Here is a 20,736-nt window from a genome sequence, read left to right as displayed (position 1 = left end):
TAATGAAAACTGCACATCAGCAGATCCAGAAAAATAGTCATCTGAAGTTACTTGCATATCACTGTTCTAGCTCCATGTCACATTCAATTCTTGAGAAATCAAGATTTGTATAGAAATTCAGCTGCGTTTTTCTCTCGTTTGTGTTGATATGCTCTTCTAATGCCCTGTACACACGGTCGGAAATTCCAACAGAAAAGGTTGTATTGTCGTAAAATCCGATCGTGTGTGAGCGCTATCGGACTTTCCGAAAACTTTGTCCGACCGTGTGTGTGCAACACCAGTTTAGGACAAAATCCGATCGATTTTGTGGTCAAAATGTCCGACCGTGTGTACGAGGCATAATACATTTTCATAATTTTGACTTGCCAGGGCTTGTGAGGTTTACGTTAAAAAGCGTTTTATCATTTTTAAAAACATATTTATGCTTTTCAAGTAATAACACATTTCTATTTGATAACTATGCATTGTTCCAGAAATTTTAAAATACTTGTTATGCACTCAACCGAAAATGTTTTTCAAAACTTATTTTAATGAAGAAATAATTCCATTCCAAAATATAGACACACAGTAATAACCACTTCAAAATAGGACATGTCCCATGTAAGTTCCAACACACACACAAAACAATACTTAACAGCAATACAAAATGTTCCATACAATAGTAGTTTAGTTACAATACCAATGAACATCTTCAAATTCTTTAGTGTGTTTGTTTTTATGGTCTTCAAGTGGTCAAGTATATTATTCTAAAGTTAAAAACATTGGTTTGTAACCTTGAGATTTTCAGATGATATTTTTGGTTCAGAAGTCAAAAGGCCTGTTTAAGCACCGCAGGGTGCTTTGCTTTTTCTGTTCTGTATATTACAATGAACCCACTTGAATGAAGCAGCCTGATGCTGCCTATATTTACAAGGTCTATCTACAATAGGAGTGCATCTGTTGCCAAGGCACAGTGGTTGCAGCCATTTTGTTGATGAACTAATATCCATGAGAACATAGCCTATCCACCCTCTGTGAAGCATAGTGACAGGGGAAGTTTTACCTGCGCAGTCCTTGAAAACTTACAGGTTGTATTTTCAGTTAGACTGGCCACATCCAACTTCATTTTTTAAAGCAGTTGGGCAATATAAAGCATCCAACTCTGAGTATCGGTTGAGGGCCCCAGATCTTACAAGTCTTAATAAAGCTTTATAAGACTCTTAAGTAATCTCTAATAAAGAAAGTATTCTCACAGAACAGGATATCAGGTCAGTTATAGAAAATGATTTAGAAAAATGGGCTGCTCAGCTTAAACAATGTTTAGGCTGCTAAACGTGAAGGTAAACACTGTCAGGCCATGAGAGGAATAGGACTGTCTTCACTTAAAAAGGCACAGCCATCTAAAGAAAGACAATTGCCCTTGTAGCATATCCTGATGGATCTGGTAAGCAGAGTGGAGGTGATGAGTCTCCCTGTGGTTTGATGCTTCAAGCAATTCTTACAGGCAATTTTGTCGTGTCACTAGTGTGATGGTGTTGACAAACCTTGGAGGGCTCTAGCATCACTAATGGTCAGAATGTTGGATCATTAAGGTTTCACATTCTATCCATCTATGCAGTAAAAGTACACTTGAATAAAGATAAACTGGCATTTATGATTATTGTATCCTAGAACATATTGAAAAGCACTCTCACTGAGTAGATGTGTATAAAAAGGTGAAAACAGTTCTGCAGAGTCTGATGATTATATGTTAAATGATCAGATTCCTCCATGTGTTTCCACCTTACAGCTGGCCTTTTACCGGTAGCTCCTTTAATTATTAGGGCATTCATTGAATATTAATCCATCTTGCAAAATGACTGCCTCCATTGTGGGTGTGATTATTAGATGCACACTGAACTGGGAAAATGAAGGGAAGGTTAAAAAAAAAGAACCCTTTCTATACAACTATTGAGTGACCATGCAAAATTTAAAATAAACCCAAAAAAAAAGCAAAAAAAAAGCAAAAGTACCCTAGGAAAATATCGCAGTGAAGGCCACACAAATCATTTGCAATTCAGTAAATATACTACATTCTAATTATCACTCATTATACATTCTGTGAACACTCAGGCAGCAATATAAGATAGCCTGCTTATTTCTTTAATCAAAATCTATTCATATTTAAAACTCCATCATAGGCTACAATAAGTTAAATCAGTAGTTTGAACAGCGTACAAATATTTGTACTTCTATTGCCAGCCTCCTTTACTTTAAGCACCCAATAGTGAAACATCCTTCTGAATTCTCTTCGGTCTGTCATAAATGCCCGTTACTTACAGCATAACCAGCAGTGACTTCACAATTTCCAAGTACCATTTCCACCTGGTACTTTGCTCAACATACTTATAGGTCATGGGCAAAAACAAAAAAAAATAAAAAATACATAAAACAGTTGATTTCATGTTCTTATGTAATGATTTTTCTCCACTGTTCAAGAAATTCCAGTATCATTTGGAATGAACACACTTGTTCAATATGAAAGCATTCTCTTAGTGCCACTGGAAATTCCCCCCACCCCTCAACCCATGCACCATGTCTGTAAAAGTGAGCTTCATCATTAAATCACACTTTTTCCATCTTCCATAACTCTTCAAAACTTTCAGGGGAGATTGTTTTTATTCTTATGATGCCCAATCAGACCCATGAGACATTATACATTTAAAAAGGCCAAAAAGCAGACATATAAGTTAGGCTGTTTAAATTAATATTTTATCTGGTTGAATGGTTTGCAAATATTGGAAATATGCTTTAAAACACAGGATCTCTGATTTTTGTATAGTTCCAAGTACTTCCTGAACATATATACCGACATCAGGTAACATCCAGCTAGAACAGCTGACTTGTACGGCTTCCTTCCATAATTTCTATTTGCTTCTAGTAGCGGACAAACAAGCATTTTTAAAGAAGCTTCTTGACCAGATCTATTGCATGAGGAATTGTTGCATTATTTACAATAGTTGCTGGTCATCAACATAGTATTTAAGCTTTGAGAAAATGTTTTGGATCCAGTATTAAAGGCATAATATGGGGAGAGGACGTTGCATCAACTTTATCAAAAAAAAAAAGAAAAGCAAGTTGCTCTGTGTAAACATTAATTCATACAGTAAATACCCTATATAAAAGATTCTCTTGTGTTGGCTTCAGCCATCATCCAGTGATTCCCACTAGCAGAGTTCAGGTACTTTCTGCAATGGTTTCCCAAACATGCCAGCCCTTGTGCTTAGTAATGCTACATCTACGTGCCTCTAATACACATGCAAAAGAACAATAATCTTTATCTTTCATATGCATCCAAAAAAACAAAACATGTACCGGGCCTGTTTCTTAGGCATTAAGGAGTAAACCATTTGACAATGTGGCCTGGTAATTCAAGAAAAAATTGAGACATAACTAAATTATTAAACATGAGGTGCCTTTTGCACAAAAGTATCTAAAGGATGGATCAGCGGTTTCCTTTCCAATGTACTAAGGGACAACAAGAAGTGAGAATATAGTTTGTTACCTAATGTCGTCTGAAATGTTTTTACATCATGTGTGTTCAATGTATGTCTCAAGCCTCAGTGATGTCACTAATTTGTAGTAGTCATTTTTATGCTGAATATCATCGTAGCCCAGTAAAATGGTGTAAAAGTGTGTGTGTTTGTGTGTATGCAGGAGACAGGTCCGTTTTATTAGCAAGCATACAGTAATATGAAACACAAAGAGCTCAAATGGAAATAAAAGCACACAATACACCCTAAGCTCAAAAGAATATCTCACATGTGCAAATAAAACAGCAATGAAACAAAATAAAAGGAGGCAAAAGCATTGTGTAAATTAAGTCATGAATAAAGTTTCTGTTAGTTTGGGTTATTATGGCACCTGTGGTTTATAAACAGCTTTATCCCTTCAGCCGCCAAAGAGGGGTATACAGTGCACTGCAAAAACCAAATGAACGCTGCAATACCTCATGGCAGTGAGGGGATGAATAATGACTAACTTAAAACACAGTTCACAGTTTTTTTTATAGCATCTGTGTGGATTGCAAAACTAGATTCTAAATCATCTGAGACATTGTATAATCTGTCTATTTCTTCTGTATATGATTGTATCTCTATTGAAAATGAAAAATATATATATATATTTATATAGATATTTACATTAAAACTTGTATGGCTGATTTATGAGATCTTGAAGGAAACCAATAATACAAAATTATACAATTAGCCCTAAATTAAAACTTTTTTTTGTTTTTTTTGTTTTAATATCTTAAATGAACTTTGCACAAGTAAATCTCTATAACTTTTCTAAACTAATAAAAATAATTTTCAAAAATGCATCCAATTATATCCAGTGACTGAAATAGTGTTAAAGCACTGGGTGGAACTGCTTCCTGTAGGGGTTTTAGTGCCTTATTGCCATAAAAAGGTTACAGCAAGATCATATCCAGGATTACAGTCCCATCCCGCCAAAAAGGAGATCGATAAAAAAAGTGCTGCCTTTAGGAATAAATGAGCTCAGGCTTGGAAATGGCTTTCTACGCACATTGCAAGTTGAAGTATCTGGTATTCTAGCTGCATTTGTTCAATCAATGCACGTTGATCTAGAAAGCCATTCTTAGAAGGGTTCCCAGCTGTGCCTTTTTGCAGCAAGAAGTTGCATTGAACATTGGCTACCAAAGCAGCAGCGCTGCTTGCCTAGATAATGCTACTAGATAATTGGCTGAGCAGGTTCAGGTGGAACTAAGGCACTCAGACTTCTAGTAGTAACAGCTGTCGGTGAACAGAAATTCTACAAATCATTGGCTTTTTATAGTCACCACTATGTGGTGGTAGATAGGCTCTCCTCTGATAGTTTGGCCAGTGACAGAGAAGAGATTTGCATACACCTGGCTGATAAATTCAGATGTGTGTGTATGTGTGTGTGTGTATGTGTGTGTGTATGTATGTGTGTAGTCCATGAGCAAGCTGTTCTGCAGTGACTTGTCTGAATACTTACTGCCCCCTTCCTCTGGGCAGTGAGGGAGAGATCAGCAATCGGGAAACGTTCTTCTCGGACAGCTTGGACTTTAAATAGATGTATAACTATGCCATTTGTAAACTTGTGTTGAACAGAATGTGCAAATGCTAATGCCATGTTTTTTTTTCTTTGCCAGCGAAAATTATACTTTAGGTTAAAAGAACATATGTTTTTCTGTATTAACACACACCTACAAACTACAAATTTTAATACAAATGTACTGTGCTACATTCGGTGGGGCTCTGATGTTGATCCTTGTACCAGAAGATGCAGCAGGTGAAGTAAACCTGCATTATCCATGCCATTTTGATGGGTAAATATCGACCAGTGCTTCTCAAGCCTTGTGCATCTTCTCTGTACTTCTGGTTATCTATGATAGGCAATAAACAGCAATGTTAGCATTCTAATGATCAGTTAAAAGAGAAGTCAGGATTAAAATTACATGCAAGCATTGTTTTTTATCTTATTAAAATAAAAAACATGTTATACTTACCTGTTCTGTGCAATGGTTTTGCACAGAGCAGCCCCGAACTTCCTCTTCTTGGGTCCCCCACTGGCACTCCAGGTCCCTCTCTCCTGCCTAATCTCCCCCCATAGCAATTATCTTGCTATGGGTGCACCCGAGCCACTGCTCTGTGTGTCCATTCAGACAAGGAGCATGGCTTGGCCCCATCCCTGCTCTTTCCTCATGGGTTCAAAAGAAAGCATAAAGGTAAAAAAAGAAAAAACTTGACCCTTTATAACCACTTTAAAGCCCAGTTAGTCTTTTGTTTTTGAAAATAACAAGTTCTTTTAAAGCTGTATCAGTTAGAGGGTTGGGGCAAACCATTTGCCATTGACAGATTGCTTGCAATGATCAGCTTTTATTTCTGTAAAACCTTTATCCCAAAAAGGAACAAAAAAATGTGTGCTATAAAGTGTTAGCTGCAGCTTCAATTTGTTTTGTGCATCTAAATCTGCTAAAACATCTAACACTCCACTCCCCCCCAGATTAACAATGCTGCTGTCCATAGGCATGTGCACAGGGTGTGCCTGGGCACACCCTAATCACCCCATGCGCCAATTCGCTTTCTGGCCCCCCATCTTCCCCTTGCAGTTCTTCCAGCTTCCCTCCAGTTCTTTCAGCTTCCCTCCTCTGCTCTCCTGCTGGCTGCTGTGGGGGATGTTTCAGGATGGAGAGCAGGGGAAGGCGCCAGTAAATATTTCATTTATGGGTCCCTTCTGTTTCTGAATGAACACGATGAGTGATCTGTACTGGTGGCTCCTGTGTTCATTCTTAACTGAAGTGTAGTTAATGTTTACTATGCTTCAGTTTGTGAATGAACATGAAGCCGCTCAGCACTGAGCAATGCCTCGCTGGACAGGGCGGTCAGCGGTACGGTGCATATTATAAGCCGACTCATGGTCCAGCAGGCATGGACAGGGACATTACCTATCTTTCACGACACATTGGGCGACTCTTCTGGCAGCTGGGAAGGATGCAGGACAAGGTGCAGTAGTGTTGGAGATTGTTCCGCTACCACGCCTCCAAAATGCTACTAATGGTGATTGTGACACACCTCTCTCCTCCACCCCCTCCACCACTTCTTCCTCAATGGCCTCTTCCTGTGCTTTGTCCTCAGAACCAGCGGTGCTCCATATGCATTCAAGGGGCTACGCAAGTACGCAGGCAAAAAGATGCCATGCCATGCTTGCGCTGGTGTTTTTGGGGGACAGGAGCCACACTGGGGCAGAGATTCTGTCATCTCTGCAGCGGCAAGCTGAGAGGTGGTTGCCGCCATGCCAGCTTAAGCCAGGAATGGCGTTTTGTGACAATGGCATCAACCTCCTCTCCACCCTCCGACAGGAACAACTGATCCATCTGCCCTGTCTGGCTCACGTCCTTAACTTGGTGGTGCAGCGGTTCTTGGGCAGGTACTTGGGCTTACAGGATGTCTTGAGGCAGGCCAGTAAAGTCTGTGTGCATTTCCACCAGTCATATAATGCCAGTGCTCAGCTGGCTGGGCTGACCTCCAAAAGGAATTGAACCTGCCCCAGAACCACCTAATCTGTGACATGCCCACCAGGTGGAACTCAACGTTGGTCATTCTGCAGCAGCTGCACACGCAGCAGAGGGCCATCGATGAGTACCTGTACGACTAAGGCACCAGGACAGGGTCAGGGGAGCTTGTTTTTTTTCCCCACGCCAGTGGGCCATGATCAGGGATGCATGCACTGTCCTGTCATCATTTGAGGTGGCCACGAGGATGGTGAAGAGTGACAGTGCATGAATCAGTGACACTGTCCCTCTTGTCCACCTGTTGGAGCACAAGCTGCGTGGAATAATGGACAGGGCACTTGAGGCAGAACAGAGGCAGGAAGAGGAGGACTTCCTTGCCTCTCAAGGCCCCCTTTATCCAGACAGTGTTTCTGCTGGCCCGCTGATCACACAAGAAGAGGGCAAGGAGGAGGAGGATTGTGTCAGCATGGAGGTGGAGCCTGGCACTCAGCATCAGCAGCAGTCTTTTAGGGATCATTTACAGTCCCAAGAAACCCGTGGACTTGTACGTGACTGGGAGGAGGTACTGCGGATCATGTCGCCCTTAGTGACCCAGAGGACTCCAGACCGAATGCCTCAGCTAACCTACGCTGCATGGCCTCCCTGATCCTGCAAAGCCTGCAGAAGGATCCTCATATTCATCGATTCAAGGAGAGGGATTATTACTGGCTGGCAACTCTCCTTGATCCACGGTAAAAGGGTAAGGTTGCAAACCTTATCTTGCCATCACAGAGGGAGCAGAGGATGAGACATCTTCGGGAGTCCTTGCAGAAAGGTCTGCGCAATGTGTTCTCAGAGACTGGGAGGCTAAAAATTCCTGGTCCTGGACAATGTGTTGCTGAGGCTTCGGTCAGTCACAGAAGGAGCGGTGGAGAAGGTGGCCATCTGACCGATGCGTTCAGACATTTTTTTTAGTCCGCAGCCCCAAGGTATTATTGGTTCCAGCAACCATCTTCAGTGTCTGATTTACATGGTACAGGAATACCTAGGGGCAAGATCAGACTTGGACACCTTTCCCACCGAAAATCCTCTGGGTTACTGGATCTTGAAGATGGATCACTGGCCAGAGCTTGCACAGTATGCAATTGAGCTACTGGCCTGTCCTGCATCCAGCGTTCTTTCGGAACACACATTCAGTGCTGCTGGAGGCTTTGTAACCGATCACAGGGTGCGCCTGTCCACCGACTCGCTTGATCGACTGACCTTCATAAAGATAAATCAGTCCTGGATCACCACCATCTACCAAGCACCTGAAGCTGATTTAACAGAATAATTTTTTTTGAAATGTCGTGATCCCTTCAAGACTGCCTATGCTGATGCTGAGTGACTATCCTGTTATGCTGGCTGACTATCCTCTTCCTCAATGATCCAGCTGATAGCTTGGAAGAACGTTTTTGGTTCTGGGCCCTGCCACCAGTGGCTAAGGCCCAATTTTTCAGCCCCTGTTTAACAGGGGCATGTAATTACAATTTTTGATGCAATACTTTGCAGCAGGGCTCATTCCTGCTCTCCAACTAGAGTTTCTGTGAGGTGTTGCAGTGTTGTTGCACCAGTGCCTAAGGCACAATTTTTCTGCCCCTGTTCAACAGGTGCATGTAATTACAATTCTTGATATAATATTTCACAGCAGGGCCCGTTCCAGCGCCCACCAAGAGTAACTGTGAGAGCTTACAGTGTAATGGCACCAGCACCACCACCACCAAAGGCCCAATTTTCTACCACTGTTCAACAATGGCATGTAATTACAATTCTTGATATAATAGTTCACAGCAGGGCGTTCCATCGCCCACCAAGAGCCACTTTGAGGGCTTACAGTGTTGTGACAACACCTTAGGCCCAAATTTCTGCAGAGCATATAGGGCAGGCCCCTACTTTCAAACTTACAAACGTCTCCTATTAGCAAATGGAAGGAGACAACAGGAAGCGAGATGAAATCTACCCCTAGGAAGGGAAATTCTCTCCTGTAAGAGCTGATATGGGAAAAACCTGTCTCCTCTCCACTGATGCTTTATCCCAATCCAGTGGCGGCTGGTGAAGTTTTTGGATGAGGGGGCCCCAGACTCCACCCATCATTTCGACCCCTCCCACTTCTCATAAACCACACCCCTTCTATAATCCACCCACTCCGTCCCCTGTATTCCACTTCCTTCCACCCATAGTGTCAGGAGTGGGATAGTTTGCAAGTATGAGGCAGCTGCTTGGGGCCCCACAACAATGACCGTGCCCAGGGCAGCCTGCCTTAAAAACCGCCCTGGGTTTATGTATCTGACCGAGCAGTGATATTATCAGTCTTAAATGTTATATACAACAAATGTCTTCTTAACCACTTAAGGACCAGCCTCGTTTTGTAATTTAGGTGTTTACATGTTTAAAACAGTTTTTTTCTAACACCCTAGAGAATAAAATGGCGGTCATTGCAATACTTATTTTCATACCGTATTTGCGCAGTGGTCTTACAAGCACACTTTTTTTTTTAATTGACTTTTTTAAATAAAAAAAATAAGACAACAGTTACCCCAATTTTTCTATATTGTGAAAGATAATCTTACACAGAGTAAATTGATACCCAACATGTCACGCTTCTAAATTGCGCCCGCTTGTGGAATGGCGTCAAACTTTTACCCTCAAAAATCTCCATAGGCGACGTTTAAAAAAGTTCTAGGGCTAGTATTATTGCTCTCACTCTAACGATCGCGGTGATACCTCACATGTGTGGTTTGACCACCATTTTCATATGCGGGCGCTACTAACGTATGCATTCACTTTTGCACGCGAGCTTGTCGGGACCGGGCACTTTAAACAAATATACTGATATATAACATATTTTATATGTTTTTTTGTTTTTTTTAAATGGTGTCACTTATATTTCTATTACAAGGAATGTAAACATCCCTTGTAATAGAAAAAAGCATGACAGGTCCTCTTAAATATGAGATCTGGGGTCAAAAAGTCCTCAGATCTCATATTTGGACTAAAATGCAAAAAAGGTTTGTGAAATCAAGGAGATGTATATCAACTCCCCTATCATATCAGTATGTTATTAGCACAGAGCACCCAACAAGCCACACCAATACCAATCAAAATAATTTAGTCTTTCCCAGCAAATGATTTGGAGTAACAAGCAGACCATTTCATTGTTTTCACTTTGCTGATAAGAATACCGCATGTTACATCTCCTCCTGCAAGCATTGAACATTATTCATACAACCTCAAACCTGCTTGATATATTCTAATAAAACATTTTTAAAATGGATCATATTATTGCTCAATGTGTCTGAGAAAAGGGGTGCATTTTAAAACATATTTCAACTTGCTTAAATCGTTTTTTCAGCTCCCCACACTCTGGAGAACATTTACACTCCCCTCACCTTACTGCAGCTCCGCTCGGGCTGAGGAATGGAGCCACCAACATCACTTCCGGCTTTCGTCTGCTTCATGAAACCTGGAAGTGACCTGAGGTTTGAAGAACAATGCTCTCCCTGTAGAATCACAGTGATTTTACGGGCGGAAGCTAGTCTGCATTCTGCATTGTGCCGCAAGGCGTGTTAAATACCAGCAAATGAAGTGCCATGTATGCAATCTTGTGATTGCATGGATGTGGCGCTTCCCATAGTGCACTGCGTCCGGCGCCACAGTGCACTGTTAAATTACTTTTTTTTTAATGTCTTAAAGGGGCCGTTTAAAAATAAAAAATAAAATTATATATATATATATATATAATATGGACGGGCCGCCCCTTTACAAACCTTCTTTTAATAAAAACCCCAAATTTTCTAAAAACATTGGTCATTGGGACAGAAAGTGTGGTGAAATCTTCTGAAGAGGTGCACAGACAGGGAAAAAAAAATGTTACAGGGGTGATAAGCCTTCCCCATGTTTTCCAAAAAGCTTAAAAATAGATTTTTTGACTGGAGCTACACTTTAAAAATGTACCAGTTCACAATTACAAAAAGATTCTACTTAACAACAAACCTACACAGTCCCTGTCTTGTTTGCACCGCCTGTATACTGCTGTTCTGAGTATATAGGGCTTGGGGGCCCCACACCTTTCCTTTTTTTAATTTGGGTGCAGGGTTCCCCTTAATATCCGTACAAGACCCAAAGGGACTGGTAACGGGCAGGGGGGGTACCCATGTCATTTTTCTCAATGATTTTCATCCATATTGCCGGGACCAGACATTACATTAAAACCACAAGTAGTTTTAAATGACTTTTTTTCCCATTAGAAATGTCATTTTGTGCAGAGACTGTTCTAAACCCGGGAAACACGTGCCACTTCACAGGCATACAATAGACACCCCCCAGGCACAATATTTAAAAGAATGTTTCACTTTTTTTTTCACTTTAAGCATCATTAAAATCAGTGCTCCCAAAAAAACTTCAGTTTTTAAAACTTTTTTTTGCATTGATACGTGTACCCTGGGGCAGGATCCCCAAAAATGAGCACTTTTGATTTTAAACGTTCAAGTCCCATAGACTGTAATGGGGTTCTAAAGTTTGCGCAAATTTTCGATCTGTTCGCAGGTTCTGGTGCGAACCGAACTGGGGGGGTGTTCCGCTCATCCCTAGTGCTCAACCTGTGGCCCTCCAGCTGTTGTGGCACTACAAGTCCCATGAGGCATTGCAATTCTGACAGTTACAAGCATGCATCCCAAAGGCAGAGGCATGGTGGTAATTGTAATTCAGCAACAGCTGGAGGGCCACTGGTTGAGCACCCGTGGTTTAGGCCCTTGATATGTCACTAAAGCCCCCCCAATGGGGCTTCTTAAAAAAAAAAAAAAAATTGTAAAAAATAATAAAAATTTAATACTACTGACACTGTTCACTGCCTTACTAACACCAATCTCGGCTCTACTGACAACATCCACTGATCTGTTATACATGCATGTATGTTTGTGCTCTGCAGTATAGCCTGCGCACATCAATGCTGCTGCCCAATGGTGCCCCTGTGCTCCTTCATCCAGTGTGGAGGCACTCTAGTATAGGAAGTGTGTTACGGGCTGGATCACAAGGTAAAAAGCCTAAAAAATGGAATTACGTACCGGTAATGTCCTTTTCCAGGAGTCTTTCAGGACAGCCACCTTAGAGAGACACCGGCTCCTCCCCTCTGAGGAAACACCGCCTTCATTTTCATGATTTAAGCCTCCTCCTCCCTTCTTTCCTCAGTTCTTCCAGAGTACCTCCGGCCAACTGGGGAGATACAAGAACACGTCAAACAAATAAACTTTTTAAGTCTTACCTGACGGCCTCATGTAATGAGTTCCCGATGATCTGCAAACAATTTGGGTGGGAACCGGTGCTGTCCTGAAAGACTCCTGGAAAAGGACATTACCGGTACGTAATTCCATTTTTCCCCAATCGTCTTTCAGGACAGCCACCTTAGAGAGGATAAGCGAGTATATTACCTTAGGGTGGGACCACTGCCTGCAGTACTATACGGCCAAAGGCTTGGTCTTTGGCTGACAGAAGATCCAGTCTATAATGTTTCACAAACGTAGAAACACTGGACCACGTTGCAGCACTACAGATCTGTGCAGGAGATGCCCTAGCCCACTCTGCCTGAGAAGATGCTACTGCCCCGGCTGAGTGTGCTCTAACCCCAACTGGAGGATCTAACCCCCCTGTCACGTAAGCCTGTCCAATGGCTAACCTTAACCATCTAGCTATCGTACGTTTAGAGGCTTTGGAACCCTTCCTAGCCCCAGAAAACAACACAAAAAGTGAATCAGATTTCTTGAACTGACCTTGTGCAATCCAAATAATGAAGAACACATCTTTTAACATCTAATCTGTGAAACATGTGTTCCTGTTCTCTTACTGGATTCGAACAGAAAGTAGGTAGCACAATCTCCTGTATTCTTATGGAAACTAGAGGCTACCTTAGGTAAAAAAAAAAAAAAGGTGCCCTAATAGAAAGGGCTTCGAGTTCACTTACTCTCCTTGCTGTAGTGATTGCCACCAAAAATACAGTTTTGAGAGTGATCAATTTTAACGAGCAAGGTTCTAACGGCTCAAAAGGTTCCCCTGTGAGAACCTGTAAAACCAAAGCCAGATCCCGACTAGGAAGGGGGCGACCAAAGGCTTGGTCTTCGCCTACTTAAGGTTCTGAAGAACCTTACTATACCAAGGACTGACATTAGATGTCTATCCAGAAATACGCTTGAAACGGATACCTGACTCTCCAATGTTTCGGGGCTAACCTTTTATCTGCCCCTGACTGCAGGACCTCTAGAACGGCCCCCGAGCTGTGCTCATTGAAGGAGTTCTCTGAGCACCAGTTATTGAACCGCTTCTATACCTTCAGGAAAATGGTCTGAGCTTCCATTTACCTGCAATTCAAAAGAGTGGCTACTAACAGTCTGAGACCCCTTTGCCGTTCGGTAATTCCTCAGTAGCCAAGCTGCAAGGTTCCACCTGGGGACAGCAGATTGGACACCGGGAAAAAACCCCCGGGGAGTTCCACCGACAGGCCCTTCAGAATGGAGAACCACGGCCTCCTGGGCCAATGAGGTGCGATTAGAAAGAGATGGTAATCTCCACCTGAAACTTCCTCAACTCTGCAGGAATCAGGACGGGAAGGGGGAAAGCATAGCACCTAGAGAAACCCTAAGTCTGTGCTTAGTGCGTCTGCTTCCGACATCCCATCTCCCCTGCTCATAGAACAGGAGATGGCTTCTCCCTTGGGGCAAAAGAAGTCTATCGAAGGAATCCCCCTCCACCGGGTGATCACTTCGAAAACGTCCTGTTTGAGAACCTGGTTGCTCTCTCCCCGCGTTCTCCCTCCAATTTTGAGGGTCTCTTTGACTCCTTCCTCCTTGGATATTGGCCAAATCCACTCTAGGCCTTGTGACAAACATGCTCCCCTATCCCACCAAAGGGACTTTAAAATACGGGCTGTGCAGTATTATCTCAATGGTCTAAGTCGGCTATTCACTGCTACCTTGACAGCACAGGACTGTCAGCTGTGACCTTTGCCATTCGGTGATCAGTCGTGAGCCACCGTGCTAAAGCTAGCAACGGACACCCTCGTGATTTGGCACAGGGTGGACTAGAACTCAGACATACGCAATCCAACCGCAGACTGCGCCTTTGGGAGACGGCGCGCATTGTCACACGCCACCGCTCCTGGCTTCTTTACCTGAGTTAGAACCGAAACCAAAGAGTCCTAAGACCCTCTACTGTGGCCCCAAACCTTCAAGATGAATAGTTTGCAGAGGACGGTAACGCAACCCCGTCCACTGAACAGCTAGGAGCGTGGATGTCAGAAAGCTCAACCTGACCCTCTTCACCCAGGAAGGTGACCCCTTGGGAAGAAGTTTAAGATGAGTTTCCCTAGGTTCAGAGGCCAACCCAAGCTCACTAATAGGTCCCTTGTAAGCTATGGATCCCCGTTCAACTGCGCCAGAGAAGGGACAAACAGGAGAAGATCGTCGAGATACACGATCACAGAGACTACCCTGAGACGCAGGAAGGACAGAACCTCTACCATCGCTTTGGTGAAGATACGAGGGAGAAGGGGATAGCCCAAAGGGGAGTGCTTTAAACTGAAGGTGTAGCACCCCTACAGAGGTTATTACTGCCAGCATGAGGAAACGCTGGTGGTTCTCTGCGATGGAAATATGCAGGTATGCATCCTTACTATCGATGCCCTGAAACAGTTTTGGTGGAAGAGGTGCCCTCACCCCGTGACTAAAACCAACCAAAAGCTTCTGTAGGTGACCAAGACACCCAGATTATTCAGGTTCAGGATGAGCCTGAACTTTTCCGAAGGCTTGTAAACCATAAAGAGAGGATAGAAGCCTTGCCTGTTTAACCTGCTGGGACCTTTGTTACCACTTCCTATTCCTCTAACTCCTGCAGAGGAAAGAAAGGCACATCTTGTCAGCTCAGTGACAAGGAGTCTCAAAAGGGGGAAGCTCTGAAAACTCCACACGGTAACCTCTTTTGATGATCCCCAACACAAACTGATTGGAGGTGATCGTCTCCCACTTGGGGAGGAAGGACCCCTTTTAACTGCTCCCCCTATTTTATCTTAAGGGGAAAGGCCTCTTTCTTATAAGCCGTGCGATAGCACTGCTTCAAGACCTGGCCCAAACAGCAGGTCTCCCCTAAAGAGGAATTCCACTGAGCTTTGATCTGGACGCCCTGTCCCTCTGCCATGTCTACAGCCTTAAGGCTCTCCAGGCTGAGTTGGTCAGAGCCGAGGACCTTGCATACAATCGAATGGATTGAGCCGAAGCATCCGCAGAGTATGCCAACGCCTAAAGCAGCACGGGAAAAGGAAGATAGAAAGACTCCTCTGCCGTCATTGCTTCATCTGGATAAGCCAATACTTTGTACTACGAGCCACCACTGTGGCTGCTATGGCAGGCTTAGAGATTTCCTTATGGTAAATCTTCAAACCATAGGGTCTGAAAGTACCCCCATGTCCCCAGGGACAGGTCAGTATGCCTGGACATCTGAGAAAAGGCCGCATCTAATCTGGGGGATTTTATTCCAGATGAGAGCCTCCTCTTCCGCCCAAGGAAACCTTGCTTTAATGCACCAGAAAAGAAAAGCTTTCTATCTGGATCCTGCCATCCTTGATGGCATCGATCAAGACGTCATGACCCGGGAACACCCGCTCCCCCTAGGCCCTAGTACATCTGATCGTGGGGTGACAGTGCCTCCTAAGTGACTTGGAAAGCCCTCAAGAGCCTTTCCATCTCATCCAGGGGAAGTTTATACCGTGAGGTTCTTTTGGGTTCCCCATCCAAGTCCTCACCCTCAGTCTCCCTCTGGGAGTCTGAGACGGCCCTGTCAACTTCTTCCTCAACTTCCCTCTGGAACCCTCTGGATTCTCCCTAACCTGTGGGATGAACAACCATTGGGTTAGGTGGAACACTCTGCTGTGCTGGTGAAAAGAGTGCTCTGGAGCTGAGGGCATTGAAAACTTCACAGAAGCCGCCAGATCTGCACCCTGTTCTGCTGCCTGCTTTCTAATGGCACCCAAACAGAGCTACGGACTGAGCTATCCAGGCCTTTAATACACTCCTAACAAAGTGCCTTGAACCAGGAATTCCCCAAAGAGGCTCTACATGAAGGACACTTCCTCCAAGAACCAAGGGGGGACCTGCTTAAGTCTTTCTGAGATACCGAAGCAAAAGAGAGAGAGCAGCATAAACTTTAAAAATAAAAGAAACACCAGCACTACTTAAGAGGACCACCGGGAGTGCCCAGGATCAAACTCCGCCTGGATTCCCCGACGCACTGCCCTTCCCCCCGACCACCTAGGGGGAAAACACACCAGTGGAGCTACTGGTTATAAGGTAAGGGAACCCCTCTCCAGGGCTATTACCTTTGAGTGGCTGGTGCTGTTATCTCCAGGAGTTCTTGAAGCCTCTGCTTCGGACATTCTCCCGTTGAGGAAGCGTGGTACGAACGTGCCTCCAACAGCTACCTGTGCAACTGTAGAAAGAGAGGCTGCACCAGCCGAACACTAGGTTCCCCTTCACGTGCCGCGTCCGGAACCGGAAGACGCGGATCGAACGAAGGGGTCCGCCCCCACCGGAACTGACGTCGCCCGCCTACCGGTCCGGCTTCCAGCTCCCAGCCGGCTGTATACACAGGGGGGCCCTGGACGCCTTCGTTTAGCGCCCCACTGGGCGAAACGCAGGGATGAACCTCCCCAAAACTTCTTGCTTTCCCCAAGCGAAGATTGGAGTGCGTGTAAAGGTCAGTCGAGTGTTCAGCTTCCCCAGCCGACCGGACTGTTTGCTCCGTTGAAACACCCACGGGTGAACGAACGGACGACCCCATAAACTTCCTGCTTCCCCAAGCGAAGTTTAGGGTATATGGACAGTACGAACACTTCAGCTCCCCGCCGATAGGACTGTCCCGGACCGACCGATAAATGGTCAGATAGCCGAACGGGGCCGGGGCTCCGCTCGGATAGCTTCAGTTTCACCAACCGAATTCAGCTTTCAGGTTCCTTGGCGATGTCTCCCCGCCGGAGGAAACACCATAACTGAGGAACGAAGGGAGGAGGAGGCTTAAATCATGAAAATGAAGGCGGTGTTTCCTCAGAGGGGAGGAGCCGGTGTCTCTCTAAGGTGGCTGTCCTGAAAGACGATTGGGGAAAAAAAGAAAACTAAAAGTAGCCACCAAATCTGATTGGTAACTTGCAATATATTACATTTTGCCAATAAGCTCCGCTCAACACAGGTTTGGGCCTTTTTTCCTTATGCCTGTGAATGCTTGAAGCTAAACACCATGATGTGCATAAACATACTGGCTAAAATATAGCTGTGTTCACAGGCATAAAAAAAGCGTTTTTTCTGCCCGTGTGCATGAAGCCTAAAGCCGGTAGTACATTTACATAGTATAATTTTAAAGCAGGGGTGTTTAACCTCTTGGAGAGTGAGGGACACTTAAGTAATTTGGTAACCGGTTGCAGGCCACAATGAAATTAAATGGTTAAGATTTTTTGGTTAAGACCCTGAGGGAGATCCCTTAGATCCCCTATTTTTCGGGGTATTTGTACCTCTTCTGCCCATAATGCCAAGCAACAAAGGCAGAGGTACTACCAGAATGCACTGACTGCTGAGCAATGTAGTTCAGCAACTGCCGCTGCTACCAAGTCTCAGTCTGGTGCCTAATTAAATGTTGCCTGGGAATGCCTGTATCCCTCACACTCACATGCGACCATCTGCTCTGTGTCCCTCCATAACCTGTGTGCATCTGAAAAAGAGTGCACTTTATAACTTGTAAGTAGCCAGCGATGTGGGCGTCTAACCACGCCAACAACGCGTTAACGCTCTGTCCCCCCTCTGCCCACCCCTTCAGCTTTTCAAAAAAGACTGCTTACCTGCGCGAGCCGAGGCTCCGATCCCTTTGGAACAAGCATGGAGGGGAGGCTGGGGCGGAGGAGATAGGAGGACCGGTGGATGGGAAGCCGCAATAATGGCAGCGGTGCGGTATACTACCGCTTCCCTGTGCCTTAACCTAAGCCATGGGGGGAGAATCCCTGCAAGAAAAAATCCCCCTTCCCACATCCTACCTGGAGCATGACTTGGAGGAGTGTACAGCATGGACAACGAGACAGACAGATCAGGCATGAAAAGGTATGTGCTCTTGACAGCCCCCAGTAGCGACTTTAGGCATATCCTACATTTACTTAAAAGAGAAACCTACTAGAATTAGAAAAATTCTTAAGGAGTCTCCCTTACCTTATCCAGCTGCAGGGTTCTGTGTAACAGACCCAATCTTCACCTCTCACGGAGGGCTCCTTTTAGAAAAAAACCTTCAAAGACTGGGGCCCCCTTTGTATACAGGGATCCTCAGTTCTGGGCCTGTAAAGCACCCTGCCAGGTATAAGGCTGAAAAAAACAAATACTGGATCCTGGTGTCCAGCTCTCTAAAAAGAGAAGCGTTACAGGTAAAACCTAGTTTCTTCGGACACGAGGCCCGGGTACCATGCAACTCCGCCTAAAATAAAAAAAAGACCTTGAATGGATCTGGTTGCATGGCTTGCCCCAGTGGAGGATATTCCAGCGTAGCTCAGCACAGCACATCTTTACTTGTGACCAACACATAAGACACTGGCGAAAAAAAACTGAGGTACTCCCAGTAAGGGGAGGGGTTATATAGGGGGTTGAACTTCCTGTCTAGGGTGTGCCAGTGTCTAATAACCTAGTGATACCCTATATAACCCATCAGTGATTACTGAGACCCTGTGTCCCGTGATGTACGAGAAAGAAAAAAATATGTACGTCGCACCACATATGAAATGGCGTTCAATCCACACATGTGAGGTATCGCTGTGAACGTTAGAGGGAGAGAAACAATTCTCTCCCAAGACCTCCTCTGTAACTCTAAACAGGTAACCCGTAAAAATCTGTAAAGCGATGCCTATGGAGATTTTTAAGTATCAAAGTTTGCCACCATTCTACGAGTGTGTGCAATTTTAAAGCATGACATGTTAGGTATCCATTTATTCAGCGTAACATCAGCTTTCACATTATTGAAAATTGGGCTAACGTTAGTGTTTTTGTTTTCATTTTAGGTCATGAAACAGTTTTTTTCCCAAAAAATGCATTTGAAAAATTGCTGCGCAAATACCGTATGATATAAAAAGTTGCAACGACCGCCATTTTATTTCCTAGGGTCTCTGATAAAAATCATATATGGTGGAGTGCCAGAATTAGCCTGGTATGGAGCTTAAGGGGACATATAGGTATAGCACAGGTGTTCTATTAAACTATTAGTACATAATGGAATTACCTGCACACAAGAGGTGCTTATAAAAAAATTCTATTTGAGTATGATTTTATCTAATCTCTCTGCACAGCCATTACCAGGTCATATTATGCATACTGTATATAAGCAGAAACAAGTTAGGACTAAATATATCTGACACTCGCAAGCAGAACATAAAACATTGCATCATGCTCAAGGTTTATACACATGGGAGTTTTCACTACACTCGGGGAATTGCTCTTGAGAGTCAACATAAAAGAAAAATAACTTTCATTGATAAGAAATTGCCCTGTTCATATCAGCTGTAGGTTTAGGTAAAGTAAACTGAAACTTGAGTGCCCTCTGCTGTTTAAATGATGGTGGTACAATGTAAAGAACTGTCACAAGTAAGATTTTAATTTCTATTTGTGCATTTCCTTGTAGCACAAACCTGACAAGCAGTACATAGGCTAATCACTAAAGTCAATAATCTATCATTCAGCCTGACAAAAGAATCAAGCGTACGCCTGCACTTTATACAGCCACAGCTATGCAAAGTATATCATATAAAATGTGAAAACATCTGTGCAAAAAAGGAGCCAGGAAAAAGGACTGGTGATAAAAAAATAGAAGGAATCTTTTTTTCCTGACTTTCTGTTCACCTCTACCATTAAAAAAAATTACAAATGGGACAGGAGCATGTGCATTTACCTGCTAGAGACTATCCAACCCCCACCCCTAAAATTCAGTCACCCTGGGTTTTTGCAGCAACATGATAGCTTTTATACATTTATAAAAATGCCCTGTAAGTAATACTTACTTAAGAGGGGAAGGTAAAAGCACAATGCATTCAGCCTTGCAAACTGACCTGCAAGTGGAAAACAGTAAAGTGTTACTACCACTTGTTTCTGTTAAACATGGTGGGGCAAGCAAGGGAAGAAGAGGTGTTGCTTACAGTAGTCAAATTAAATAACTTCTTGCCACCTGACTGTTAACGGCAACACCTCTAGGACCCCAATCCTGTTTTTACAATGGAGTCTGACTACAGAAACTATTATAAAGTTGGAGGTTTTGATGGGGGCATATATTATTTTGTACTGTCAAGATTATTAGTCATGGTCATAACAATAGCACCGTTCCTGAAAAGTGCCCTTGGCAGCAACTTTCAAAGAAATACAATGCTCAGCACAGACATTTTCAGACATCTATGCAGGGCCATATCTACTGTAGTATTTGTCCATAAAGTCCTTAAAAAATGATAGGTCTTAAAGCAGAACTAAACCCTCCTGTCCTTTTCAGCCAATGAAGCTCCCATCTTAGCCTCAGCCTCAGGTTGAAAGCACAGGCAAATGTGACAGTTAGCAATCCTGGGGTGCCGGTGTCCTATCAAATAAGGTCCCCCATCGGATAGTGTCCGCTGTGTACTGCGCATGCGCAGCACAAAGCAACATAGATTCCGAAAA

General features: G+C 43.8%; 1 protein-coding gene across 20 annotated transcripts in view; it reads right to left on the bottom strand.

Annotated features, from left to right (window-relative positions):
- Positions 1 to 509: 509 nt before the first annotated feature.
- Positions 510 to 20,736, bottom strand: part of DTNA (dystrobrevin alpha) — a 370,761-nt gene continuing 350,534 nt past the window's right edge. For 12 of the 20 annotated variants that reach the window (XM_077492634.1, XM_077492632.1, XM_077492642.1 and 9 more), the window contains one exon: positions 510 to 5,389. In XM_077492634.1, coding sequence (XP_077348760.1) covers positions 5,354 to 5,389 — 36 coding nt within the window. In that variant the 3' untranslated portion in view covers positions 510 to 5,353. Of the gene's footprint in view, positions 5,390 to 20,093; positions 20,142 to 20,736 lie in introns of all 20 variants that reach the window. The other 8 variants (XM_077492641.1, XM_077492633.1, XM_077492638.1 and 5 more) reach the window with 1 other exon arrangement.

This window comes from Lithobates pipiens, unplaced genomic scaffold (genome assembly GCF_037356315.1).
Source record: "Lithobates pipiens isolate NorthernLeopardFrog02 unplaced genomic scaffold, aLitPip1_a1.2 Scaffold_19, whole genome shotgun sequence".
Taxonomy (NCBI): domain Eukaryota; kingdom Metazoa; phylum Chordata; class Amphibia; order Anura; family Ranidae; genus Lithobates; species Lithobates pipiens.
The sequence above is the reverse complement of the archived record's forward strand: the minus strand, read 5'-3'. Positions and strand labels throughout refer to the sequence as shown.